The 13,619-nt window shown below is 36.0% G+C and overlaps 1 protein-coding gene across 8 annotated transcripts in view; it reads right to left on the bottom strand.

The window, feature by feature from the left end:
- Positions 1-13,619, bottom strand: part of AGBL3 (AGBL carboxypeptidase 3) — a 98,916-nt gene that overhangs the window by 1,483 nt on the left and 83,814 nt on the right. For 5 of the 8 annotated variants that reach the window (XM_061414758.1, XM_061414757.1, XM_061414759.1 and 2 more), the window contains 3 exons: positions 12,611-12,659; positions 10,979-11,172; positions 5,993-6,224 (listed from right to left, as the gene is read on the bottom strand). In XM_061414758.1, coding sequence (XP_061270742.1) covers positions 5,993-6,224; positions 10,979-11,172; positions 12,611-12,659 — 475 coding nt within the window. Of the gene's footprint in view, positions 1-5,992; positions 6,225-10,978; positions 11,173-12,610; positions 12,660-13,619 lie in introns of those variants that run through there. The other 3 variants (XM_061414762.1, XM_061414760.1, XR_009736041.1) reach the window with 3 other exon arrangements.

Raw genomic sequence — 13,619 nt, 5'->3', positions numbered from 1 at the left:
AATCTACTTTGTGTATTCTATTAGAATTAATTTAGTGTATATGCACTGTGCCCCCGCCCCGCTCACCCCCTATATTCAGTAAAGAGATCAATATAAGTCCGAGAGAGAGAAGTTTTCCTCAAGAGAGTGAGGTTTTCAAAATTACTAATTGTCACTACCTAAAGTCCCTCAATTTTTCTTTAGAATTCCATTTTTTAACCACAAAATCTCAACCATGTTTTTAATTAAACTCTTAATTTTGAGATAATTGTAGACCTACCTAGAGCTGGAAGAAATAATATAGAGATGTACCCTTCATCCAGTTTCCCCTAAATTAAATATCTTGAAAAACTACAAACGATAACACAGTTAGGATACTGCCATTCACAGAGTCCAGATACAGAGTAGTTCCTTCACGTTTCCCTTTTACCGTCGTACCTACTTTCCTCCTTCCTCATCTCCTCAACTCCGGGCAACCAATTTGTTATCCAGATTACATGATTTTGTTATTTCAAGAGTGCTGTACAAGTGAACTTATATTGAACCTTTTGGGATGGACCTTTTTTTCACGCAGCAAACTCTGGAGATTCATCCAGGTTGCTTCGTGCATCAGTAGTCCATTCTATGTTTATTGCTGAGGTCATGGCATGGATGTACCAGTTTGTTTAATGATTCATCCATTGAAGGACATGTGAGTTGTTTCCGGTTTATAGGTATTAGAAATAAAGCTGCTATAAACCTTTGTGAACAGGTTTTTGTGTGAATGTAAGTCTTCCTTTCTCTGGGATTAAAGCTCAGGAGAGCAATTGCTGGGTCATATGTTAGTTTTATATTTGGCTTGTGAAGAAACTACCAAGCTGTTTTCCAGAGTGAAAACATATATATTCCTACCAGCAATATATGAGTGACCCAATTTCTTTGCATCGTCATCAACACTTGGTGTTATCATTATTTTTTATTGTAGCCATTCTGATAGGTATGTAACGATGACTCACTGTGGTTTTATTTTGCATTTCCCTAGTGGCTAACAATGTGGAACATGTTTTCATGTGTTTATGTGCCATCTGTATATTGTTTGGTGAAGTTACAGTTCATGTCTTTTGCTCATTTTCTAAGTGATCTATTTGTTTTCTTACTGTTGATTTTTTCCTACTCCTATTGGTTTATTTTTATTTTTTAAATTGAAGTAGAATTGATTTTCAATGTTGCATTAGTTTTGAGTGTACATAAAGTTATTCAGTTGTACTATACATTATATATATATATATATTCTTTTTCCTATTATTTTCCATTATGGTTTATTACAGAATGTTGAATATAGTTCCCTGGGCTATACAGTAGGACTTTATTGTTTATTTATTTTATATATGTAGTTTGTATCTGCTAATCCCAAACTCCTAAATTATCTCTTTCCCTTCCTTTCCTCCTTTGGCAACCATGAGTTTGTTTTCTGTGTCTGTGAATCTATTTCTGTTTTGTAAATGAACTCATTTGTATCATATTTTAGATTCCACATATAAGTGATACCATATCATTTGTCTTTCTCTTCTTTCGGTTAGTATGATAATCTCTAGGTTGGTCCATCTTGCTGCAAATTATTTCATTATTTTTATGGCTGAGTAATATTCCATTATATATACATCTCTATTATCCATTTATCTATTGATGGACATTTGGTTGCTCCCATGTCTTGGCTATTGTAAATAGAGTTATTCTGAACATTGAGGTGCATCCATTTTTTTGAATTAGAGTTTTCTCTGGATATATGCCCAGGAGTGGGATTGCTGGATCATATGGCAACTCTACTTTTAGTTTTTTAATGGAACTTCATACTGTTTTCAATTGTGGTTGCCCCAGTTTACATTCCTACCAACAACGTAGGAGGGTTCCTTTTTTCTCCACACCCTCTCCAGCATTTATTATTTGTAGACTTTTTTGATTAATGTGTATCTCAGCATGTTCCTCCTTGGGTTTATCCTGTACGGGACCCCCTGCACTTTCTGGACTTGGGTGACTCTTTCTTTTTCTATGTTAGGAAAGTTTTTGACTATGATCTCATCCAATGTTTTCTCAGGCCCTTTCTCTTTTTCTTTGGGACCCCTATAATTTGAATATTGGTGCATTTAATGTTGTCCCAGAGGTGTCTGAGACTGTTCTCATTTCATTCTTTATTCTGTTCCATGGCAGAGATTTCTACCATTCTGTCTTCTCAGTCACTTATCTGTTCTTCTGCCTCAGTTATTCTGCTATTGATTCCTCTAGTGTATTTTTCATTTCAGTTATTTATTGTTCATGTCTTTTGTATTCTTTGTAGACTTTTTAATGATGGCCATTCTGACCAGTGCGAGGTAATACCTCATTGTGCTTTTGATTTGCATTCCTCTAATAATTAGCATAGTTGACCATTTTTTCATGTGCCTATTGGCCGTCTATATGTCTTCTTTGGATAAATGTCTATTTAGGTGTTCTGCACATTTTTTGATAGGGTTGGGTTCTTTTTTAATATTAAACTGTATAAGATGTTTGTATATTTTGGAAAATTAAAGCTTTATTGGTTGCATCATTTGCAAGTGTTTTTCCCAGTCTGTATGTTGTCTGTTCATTTTATGGTTCCTTTGCTGTACAAAAGCTTATAAGTTTGAGTCTCATTTGTTTATTTTTGCTTTTATTTCTGTTGCCTTGGGAGACTGACCTAAGAAACATTGCTACCATTTATGTCAGAGAATACTTTGCCTATGTTCTCTTCTAGGAGTTTAATGGTGTCATGTCTTATATTTAAATCTTTAAGCCATTTAGAGTTTATTTTTGTGTAGGGTGTGAGGGAGTGTTCTAACTTGATTTACATGTGACTGTAGCTTTCCCAACACTACTTGCTAAAGAGACTGTTCTGCATTGTTCTTGACTCTTGTTGAAGACTGATCCTAAGTGTATAGGTTTATTTCTGGGGTCTCTATTTTTTCTGCTGATTCTTATGTCTGTTTTTGTGCCAGTACCATACTGTTTTGATTACTGTGGCTTTTTGGCATTTTCTGAAGTTTGGGACAGTTATGCCTCCAGCTTTGTTCTTTTTCCACCAAATTGCTTTGGCAGTTCTGGGTTTTTTATGCTTCCATATAAATTTTAGGATTATTTGTTCTAGTTTTGTTTAAAATGTCATAGGTAATTTGATAGAGGTCACATTAAATCTGTAAATTGCTCTGGGTAGTGTGGCCATTTTAACAGTGTTAATTCTTCCAATCCAAGAGCATGCAATATCCTTCCATTTCTTTGAATCATCTTCAGTTTCCTTTATCTATGTTTTATAGTTCTCAGCATATGGGTCTTTGACCTCCTTGATCACCTCCTTTGTTCTTTTTTTTTTTTAATTTGATTCTAAACAGGATTTTTTTTTTTTCACTTTCCTTTTCTGATACTTCATTATTAGTATATAGAAATGCAACCTATTTCTATATGTTAATCTTTTATCCTGCTACCCTGTTGAATTCGTTTATCAGTTTTAGTAGTTCTTGGTGGAGTCTTCAGGATTTTCTATATATATTGAATCATGTCATCTGCACGTCATGACAGTTTTACCTCTTCCTTTCCAACTTGGATACTTGTTTTTTTCTTTTCTGATGACTGTGGCTAGGAATTCCAGTGCTATGTTGAACAGAAGTGGTGAGAGTGAGCATGCTTGTCGTGTTTCAGCTTTTAGTGAGCCTTTCAGCTTTCCGTCATTGACTATTATGTTGGCTGTGTGTTTATCATACATAGCTTTTGTTGTGCTGAGGTAGGTTCCCTTTGTACCCATTTTGGTGAGAGTTTCTACCCTGAATAAATTTTCAAATGATTTTTTTTTGCCTCTGTTGATGATAGAGGATCATGATCATCTACCTGATCATGTGCTTTTTGTCTTTTGTTGATGTAGTTGTATCACATTAATTGATTTGCATATGTTGAGCCATCTTTTGACCCTGGGATGAATCCAGCTTGATTGTGGTGTATGATCTTTTTTATATGTTGTTGGATTTGGTTTGCTAATATTTTGCTGAGGATTTCTGCAGGCAGAATATTTTAGGCTATGTTTTGTTATTCAACTGCCACTCTATGTCTTTTAGTCTATTGACACTTAAGGTAATTATTGATAGATATGAATTGTCATTTTAAACCTTGTTTTCCAGTTGATTTTGTATTTCTTCTTTGTTCCTTTTTCTTTTTCCTTTTGTGGTTTGATGGAGTTTTTAGATTGCATAAAAATTCAATTTTTATTTATCTGTAGTGTTTTTGAGTGTATCTTTTTAAGTATCTTTTACATTACCCACGAATAACTTATCACATCTAATGGTGTAATTTTCCCAGGTTGAGTGGAATATAGATATCTAACCTTTCTTTATGTCCCCCTTACCTTCTCATATTTGTAATTGTCTTAAATATTTTTCTTTAGATACATTTAGAACTGTATCAGTGTAATAACTTTTGCTTCAGCCATCAACATATTTAGAGAACTTGAGAAGGAAACCCTATTATATTTACCTACACATTTGCTCAGCATTATCTATTTCCTGATGTTCCTCCTCTATTTTTTCTGTTTAAAAAAATTCAGTCATTCTTTTAGTGTAGGTCTTCTAGTGAAAAATTCTCTTTAGTTTTCCTTCATCTTAACATTTGTTGAGCTCTCCTTTATTTTTGCTGTGTGTCAGGTTGTGGGTTGACAGTTCCTTTCTTTCAATACTTGAAAACATTGTGCCACTTCTAGCCTCTATAGTTTCTGCTGAGAAATTGTCTGTATTTCAACTTGTTTCCCTTATAAATAAGGTGTCATTTTTCTCTGGCTGCTTTCAGGAATTATTTTCTTTAGTTTTCAGAAGTTAAATTTTGGAATATCTTGGCATGATTTCTTTGAGTTTATCCTGTTAATGGTTTGCTCAGTTGTTTGATCTGTAGGGTTATGTCTCTTGCCAGATTTGGAGTAACTTTTGAGTACCTTTGAGTACTTTCTCAGCCTTGCTGCTTTCTCCTCTCTTCCGGGGACTCTGAAAACATGAATGTTAGATTTTGCTTTATGGTTCCAAATTCATTTTCTTTTCTTTGGCTCCTGTAAGCAATACTGCAATGAACATAACTACAGAAGTCTTCTGGCCCTTCCTGAGGCTTTTTTCCCCTTAGGACTGGTTTCTAAAGGTGGAATTTCTTAAAACAAATGTAGATAATAAGGATTTTCATATATTATTGGATTGCCTTCCAGAAATTGTACCATTTCTATTCCAACAGTCAGTGAGTGAATTCTTCCATTGAGAGACAAAAATGAGAGAATTTCATTATTGTTTTAATTTACATTCCTTGCATTTTAGTGAGACTGAACATTTTAAAGTGATCATTGGTCCTTTTTTTCTTCTGTGAATTTCTGACTCATAGCCTTTGCCCATTTTCCTATTAAAATATTCATGGTTCTGTCATTGATTTGTATGCAGTCTTTGAATATTAAGTATGTTGGCCCTCTGTTTCTTATATTATGAAGAGAAATGTCAAAGCATACTGATGAAAGACTCTGCATTCTAAATGTCTAGTTAGGGTTGAGTCCAGTTGCTACCTATTGGCTGTGTGACCTTGAACAAATTTGAGAAACAGACTTTGCATCTCAGTTTCCTTATGTGTAGAATGTAGAATGTGTTTGTGTAAACAAAGAATGTTGTGTAGCACAAAGAAAGTACTTCATCAAATCTGCTGATAATATTAGTATTATATTTCTTACTTTCAGCTTGTCATTGTCTTTTATTTGTATTCGTTTCCTTTTGGTCTTATAGATCCGAACTAATGAGTGGTTTCATGTAAATAATCAAATAAGGCCTGATAACCTTACTCCTTCACATATCCAGTGTTTTCTTATGGCTTTGGGCCTTTGTCAAATATGGTGTAGCTGCCTATATGAAGAGCCTATGTTTGTTTCTTAGGATGTGGAATCAATAAACCATGTTTCTTTACAAAAGAGTACATGTATTAAATAGCTAAGAATGACAAAATTGTATTGACTTACTGATGCTGGATTTGAAAGCTGGTTCTTGGGTTGAATACCTCTTTTATCTGAGTGGTTTGCACATTTTTAGTGCTACGCATGATGGGGAGCAAATACTGCAGTATTTCTTGAGTTTGAGCTATATTTTTATCCCTGTAGATTCTTTTCTCATCATCTGTCCAGTTTATATCAGCCTTCTTGCTTTGGAAAGATGGACATTCTTTCATATTGCTTTTTAAGTTGTGATGCAGATCTGGGGAGCAACCATAAAAATATGTATAGATACATAAACTGAGTTGATTAAGCAGTTACTTAGCATTATCTGCCAAAGATTCTATCTAAGAATTCTTACCCATCTGAAGCTTATGGGTCAGAAAATAAACAAATAAAACATGTCAGATAATAAAATTTATGGGAGAAAATAAAGCTGGGAAGGGGAATAGAGAATTCTTGGGGAGGGGCTGATTTCTGTTTTTAAAAAGGTGGTCAAAGAAGGCCTCCTTATGATGCTACCATATCAGAGGACTTAGGGAGCAAGTCAAGCCACTGTCGGAGGGAGGAGCATTCGCAGCAAGGGGAACAGTAAGTGCAAAGGCACTGAGCCAGGAGCATGGTCGTGTGTGCAGGGCGCACCATGATGAGACAAGTGGCTAAAGCAGAATCAATAAGCAGAAAGATATAAGCTAGATAGGTGACTTAGTTCACATAAGGCCTCACGGGCCATTGTAAGGACTCTGATTTTTACTGAGTGTGAAATAGGGAGGCCCTGGCAGGCTTTGAGGAGTGTCACATCTCACTCAGATCTGCTTTAATAGGATCATGCTGGTTGCTGAGTAGAGAAGAGACGGAAGAGGTGCAGGGGTAGACAGGCAGGGAGATCTCATGGAAGGCTACTGAAGGAATCTGTTAACAGGAGAGCGCACGGCAGCTTGGACCAGGGTGGTGGCAGTCATCAGAGGGAGGGGTGCAAGCAGGGGAGGGAAGAATCCTGAGTATATTTTGAGATTTTCCAATGAATTAGATATGGGGTGAGAAGAGAAGAGAGAAATCAGTGGTAGCCCCAAAGCTGCTGTTTGAGGAAGTTAGAAGGACGAGAGAGAAAACTATGGGAAAACTCTGTTAGAAATTCCTTCTTTATTATTTATTAATAGATGATATGAAGGAATTATTGTTTACTTTGTTAGTTGTGGTAAGAGTATAATAACATTAAAAAGGTGTAGAGAACTGTTTTAAAAAATAAAGTTCATTTGAAAAGTTGTTTATTCCACTCCATACTCATTAGGATGGCTATTGTCAAAAAACAGAAAATGATAAGTGTAGGCAAGGATGTGGAGAGATTAAAACCCTTGTGCATTGCTGGCTGGAATGTAAAATGGTGTAGTTGATACGGAGAACAGTATGGCGGTTCCTCAAAAAACTGAAAATAGAATTACCATAGGGTAATTGACGGTCCAGCAATTCTACTTCTGGGTATATCCCCAGAATTGATCGCATCTTGGAGAGTTATCTGTACACCAGTGTTCATAGTAGTGTTACTCACAGTAGCCAAAAGATGGAAGCAACTCAAGTGCCCGTTGACAGATAAATGGATAAGCAAAATGTGGTATATATATAATGGGATATTATTGAGCCTTAAAAAGGAAGGAAATTCTGATACCTCTACAACACAGATGAACTTTAAGGACATTATGCTAAGTGAAATTAGTCAGTCACTAAAAGACAATGTATTTTTTTTCCCCAAATATTCAATTCCACGTATATTTGATACCTAGAATAGTCAAAGTAGGATAGTTGCCAGGGGCTAGGAGGAGGGGGGAATGGGAAGTTGTCATTTAATGGCTATGGCATTTCAGTCTTGCAAGATGAAAACAGTTCTGGAGGCTGTGTACAACAATGTGAATGTATTCAACACTGCTGAACTTTATACTTAAAAATACTTAAGATGGTAAATTTTATGTCATGTGTATTTTAACAGAATTTTTAAAATTCAATATATATAGGTAGAGAGAGGGGAAAAAAAGAACCCTAAGTAAAACTTGAAGGAAAATTGGTAGACATTTTAAAGGATGTAGCAGTATTACTTATAATTATGATGCCTAAATTGATATATATGTTGACAGCATAAGAAAAAAGTAGAATACACTTAGAATAAAAGCAAGAAATACATTATGTTTTATATTTAAAAAAGGTTTATCTAGTTAAGAGACATAGACTGAACTATTTATGGGCAAAACAATATGATTTGCTGACTTTGCTTTAATTACTTCAGCAAAAAAAAAGTAGTGGGAATATAAATGAAACAAGAATAGCAGGATGCTGATAACTATTAAAAGGTGGGTGACAGGCACCAGTGGTTCATTATTCTATTCTACTTTTGTTTATGCTTGAAATATCCACAATAATGCTTTTGAAAAAGGAACTGTCCATTACTAAAAAGAAAGGAAACAGATGACTAAAGCACTCACTGAATTAAACTAGACTTGAAAGACAATTAATGAGGGTATGTATAATTGCAATATCTGGCAGTGCTGGCAAATAAAATGAATTCATCTATAGTCTCTTGAGAAGCTGTTCCTAGGCTGTTCACTGAAACATTATTATGTAGCTGGCATGTTTAGTTTGGTAAATAGATATGAAAAATATATAGTCCTTGCCTTAAATATGCCAACAATTGGGACTAGAGAGAGAAGTAAAGCATCAGTTAGAATATTATATCTATAGGATAAGGCAAGGTACTTACTGTAGCATTGCTGAAGAGGTACTTCCAGCCATACTTAGAGTTGGAAAAAGCAATATTCCTAATTCCTAATTAATCTGAGACTTGATGCACAGGTATGTCAGCTAGTTAAAAAAAAAAAGAGTAGTAATCTAGGTTCATGTCTATGTCCATGGTCATGTCAATGGACATGAGCTTGAGCAAACTCTGGGAGGTGGTGAGGCACAGGGAGGCCTGGCGTGCTGCAGTCCATGGGGTTGCAAAGAGCTGGACACAACTGGGCAACTGAACAGCAGCAGCAGCAGCAGCAGTAATCTAGGGAGTGGGACCAGCATGGCACACTCAGGAAATCACAAGTATGGTTTAGAAGGACTAGAAATCAGATAGGTGTGAATAAGTGGTTCAAAACTAGAGACCTCGTCTGTAATAACAGTACTTCTGGGAGATTTCCTGAGATAGGAATCATGTGTGACTGGTAGATGCTTAATGCTTTAAAAAGTGAATTGTTAGGAGGCCTTTATACATGGAAGTGATATAATTAGATCTTCATTTTTGAAAGATCAGAGTGGCAGCCAGGAGGTTGTCAGGTTGAAGAAAAGTGAGGCAGAGGGACAAGTTAGGAGGCTAATTCAGGGGAGGCAGAAAGGGAGTCTGAATCAAAGGAACATATATCTATGACTCATTACAAATATAAACTCTCCCAGAACTGGAGAAGTCTGCCTAGGCTGCTGGTGAATCTCCGACAGATCCAGTTCATCTCCACTTGAATAGTCCAGTAATGGGAGAGGACAGACTTCTGGGAGAAACTGAGTGATGCCGTATTTGAGGAAAATGTATAGCCCTAAATGTATATATTATAAAGGAGGAGGCAGCGTCAAAAACTAACTCCCTCTGAAATGACTTACTTCAGTAAAAAAGAAAATTGCAGAATTTGTATTTATAGGTCATCAAGATTTATCAGGACATGTTTAAAGATAATATAATAAAAAAACCATGAGAATCTCAGCTCAGGAAAGATGGGAAGGTTGAGAAACATAATTTTAAATTAAGAGTAGTGGGTGGGTGGGAGCAGTAGGGAACACTGAAAATCAAATCTCCCCTTTGCAGCAAAATTCTGTAAATATATAAATTCTATAAATATGGTCTCCAATTTCTCTCGTTTTAAGATACACTTTAATTAGACCTGTACCTCTATCATTCTACTGAAATTTCTCTGAACAAGATCCCCAAATAAAACCTACATGTTATAAAATCAAATAGTAAAACCATCTCACTTAATCAGAAGCATTAGACCTGGCTGATTATGCCCTGTTTGCTACACTTTCTCACTTAAGCTTCCAGGACAGCACATTCTCTTGCTTTCCCTCCTAACCAAGGCGGGGCTTTCCAGTCTTTTGTTGGGTTCTTACTCTTTTCCTGATCCATCAGTGTTGGGGGTTCCCAAGGACTTGCTCCTTAACCCTCATCTATATCTACACTCACTTAAATCTTATCCAGCTTCATGCCTTAAAATACTATCTTTATGCTGAAAATTCCTAAATGTATCTTCAGCCCAAATCTCTTCCTTTAACTCTGGACTCATATATCCAACTGCCTATTCAGTACCTCCACTTCAGTGTCTAAAGGCATGTCAAAGGAACATGTCTAAACTAAACTGATGCTCCACTCTTGGTCTTTGCCATCTGGCAGCTGACAGTTCAACTGAGCTAGTTGCTCTGGCCCAACGCCCTAGTTTCAACAGTTGTAAATACCTGTGAAACCATTACCATAAACCAAGATCTAGAAAAGATGCTCACTAAAAGATTCCTGGTGCTCCTTTACAGTCCATTCTTTCCTTCCTCCCCTACTCTGTCCCTTACTCGAGGAAGCCGTGATCTACTTTCTGTCTCTAGAGATTAGCTTGCTTTTCATACACATGTGATTTCCTGTAGTTTTCACTTTTCTGCATCTGGTTGCTTTTTGCCAGCACTGTGACTTTGAGATTCATCCATGTTGTGTGTATCAGCTCATTACATTTTTATTCTATGATATGGAAAGGGCATCAATAAAAGAGGTGATGGGAACAATGCAATTAAATTGACTTTTTCAAGGCTATATTAAATAATTTTCTTCTGTATTCAACTCGTATAGAAATTAAATAAGGCAAGTATTTTTCAGAGTCAGGAGTAAAATGGCTATCTTCTCTGTTTATAAAAACAGTTCCCATAATCCAGATTTCATACAATTTATTAATGATGATATGGTAGAAGCCACCTTGGCATTTATTAAAATCCTAAACATTAAAAAAACACCTTCTGTTGGTATCCTTGTCTTCTCAGTCCAAATGGGAGTCTGTTTGTTCAGAGGACACTTCAAGGATGTCACTTTGATACAGTTTCCATACAAATCATTGTTCCTGGGCTGAACTGTTTCCTGGTTTTTCTTGTCAGTTCCTAAAACACATCTCTGTTGGTCTCTGCTAAGCTTCTGAATCACAGTTTGGGAGCTGAAAGAAATTGGGTACTCTGATTTCAGTATTAACAATGAACTATCTAATTAAGAGTAGTGAAATGCCATGTTATGTCTCTATACACATGTCACAGTATGCAAGGTATTGTTACAGATATTACTTTACTTGGGGCTCTCAGCAGTTCTGATACAGACAGGATGGCCAATGTTATCCCCATCTTATATCAGAAAGGGAATGTTAAGGAATCAGAGAGGTTAAACTATTCGCTCATGATAACATAGCTAATAAGGAGGGGCAGGTCTAGAATATACACCTTCTAACTCTAGTACTTTGTCTATTACTTTCTCTCATGTTATTTTCTTGTATTATTTCATTTACTTCCATAGATAAGATGTGAAAGTGGAATTCCATGGAATTCTCCAGGCCAGAATACTGGAGTGGGTAGCCTTTCCCTTCTCCAGGGGATCTTCCCAACCTAGGGATCGAACCCAGGTCTCCCACATTGCAGGTGGATTCTTTACCAGCTGAGCCACAAGGGAAGCCCAAGAACACTGGAGTGGGTAGGCTATCCCTTCTCCAGCAGATCTTCCCAACCCAGGAACAGAACCAGGGTCTCCTGCATTGCAGGCAGATTCTTTACCAACTGAGCTATCAGGGGAAGCCCCTTAGATAAGTAATATATTTTTAAAAAGTTAAATATTAGTTTAAATTAATCAACTTTAGATCCAAGTACAGGTATGACCAAAGGTGGTTTCTTAACCTAAATTTCTAGTTTTTGAGGCAACAGAAGCCTACATATTTCAACAGAACCCATTGTTGAGCAGAAACTAAGTTCTTAGAAAAGAGGCCAAGGAAGGAAGAACAGGCATACCATGTTTCCTCTGTTGTGCAAATTCAGTCTGTTCTCATACTTAGAAACCCACTGTTGAGATGGTTGTTCAGATCATTGTTCCTGAAGACAGGGAAACTTGCCAAGGGGGCTTGTGATATAATAATTACTGGTTTAGACAAAACTACAGTGTTTATCTATGCTATCCCTGACTTCTCTTCCTATCCCTTTTCTAGTTTTTAGGTACTAATATCAACCCTGTGTGACAGTGCTTCAATTGCTATTATAGAAAGTAAAACATCTGACAGTCATTCATTCTGAATATTATCTTAGACCAGAGAGAGAAACTCAGATAAAGCAATGATGACTGCATAGAAATAAATGTCTAGCTGCAGATGTTAGGCATCCACTGGGATAGTTTAAGGATACTGAACTCTCAGAAACCTTCAAAATGCATCCCAGGGGCTCTCCTGTGCAGTCCTAGACGCTATGTCACAGATACTATGTAGACTGTACGGACACAACTAGAAACTGTCATCAAAAAGTCACTTTTACCTGTTACTTTAATTCAAAATCAAAATCTGTTAAGATGGAGGAAAGGGAATGAGGTAATCTGGTAGAAGAAATCTGGTGTAGTTCTCCTACCTCAGATACCTTTTTAGAAGCCAAGCAGGGACTCGTCCAGGTATTTTTGCTAAAAAAGAGAATATACCATAAAATTTCTGAACTTAGATTTTAAGGTTAACAAAACTTAATTTTTTACTTTCTTGACAATTGCCTCAATTGCTAGCTTAATTCAACCTGCCACTGTCTCATTCAAACATATGAAATATATTCGTGCATATTTCCTCTAGAAACCTTTAGATGAAACTGTTTCAGGAGAAGAGCAAACAGCAGAAATATCTGTCCAATAATTATCAAGCAATTCAGAACTGCATTCTGCATGTCACGGTCTAGGAAGGGCATCTACATGTATAGCAGATTGACTAACTTTTAGAGCCCCAACTCAGGACACAGCTATATCAGACCAAAGAATCAGGATAATATGTAATGAATAAATACTCATACACACATGATTATTATTTTTAACATGTAGTATAAATTAGCTGTTTATTTAAAGTTATATATTATTCTGTATTATTTGCTATTCTGTTACATAAATGCCATTATTTAAGAAGAACAGGACTAGTTAACAGTGGCAGTTAGTAGTAATTAATAGTGGAACCAATTAAACAGTATGGGTGAGAATACTAGAACACTATGAATAGTGTTTTCCTCTGATGCGGATTTTAACTTTTTATAGAATATTTACATTTTATAGGCAATATTATTATGTCTTCTTAAGATACATAAGACCTTTTAAAAAGCTGAATGTAATACAGTAGGGCTAATTAGATATTACTTATAATTAATAAAAATTGACGTTTATGTCCCATGATAAAATAAGATATTTTTGCTCTTTATGTGTCCTCTTCCAATCATACTTCTCTCCATTGCCTGCAGCCTTCAGTATATCCTTCTTTTATGTAGTGGTAAAACTGAAAACATTCAAAAGTCAAGGAGTGCATCAAGGCTGTATGTATATTGTCACCCTGTTTATTTAACTTATATGCAGAGTTCAGTTCAGTTCAGTCGCTCAGTTGTGTCTCTGATT

This window comes from Bos javanicus, chromosome 4, assembly GCF_032452875.1.
Source record: "Bos javanicus breed banteng chromosome 4, ARS-OSU_banteng_1.0, whole genome shotgun sequence".
NCBI classification, from domain to species: Eukaryota; Metazoa; Chordata; class Mammalia; order Artiodactyla; family Bovidae; genus Bos; species Bos javanicus.
The sequence above is the reverse complement of the archived record's forward strand: the minus strand, read 5'-3'. Positions and strand labels throughout refer to the sequence as shown.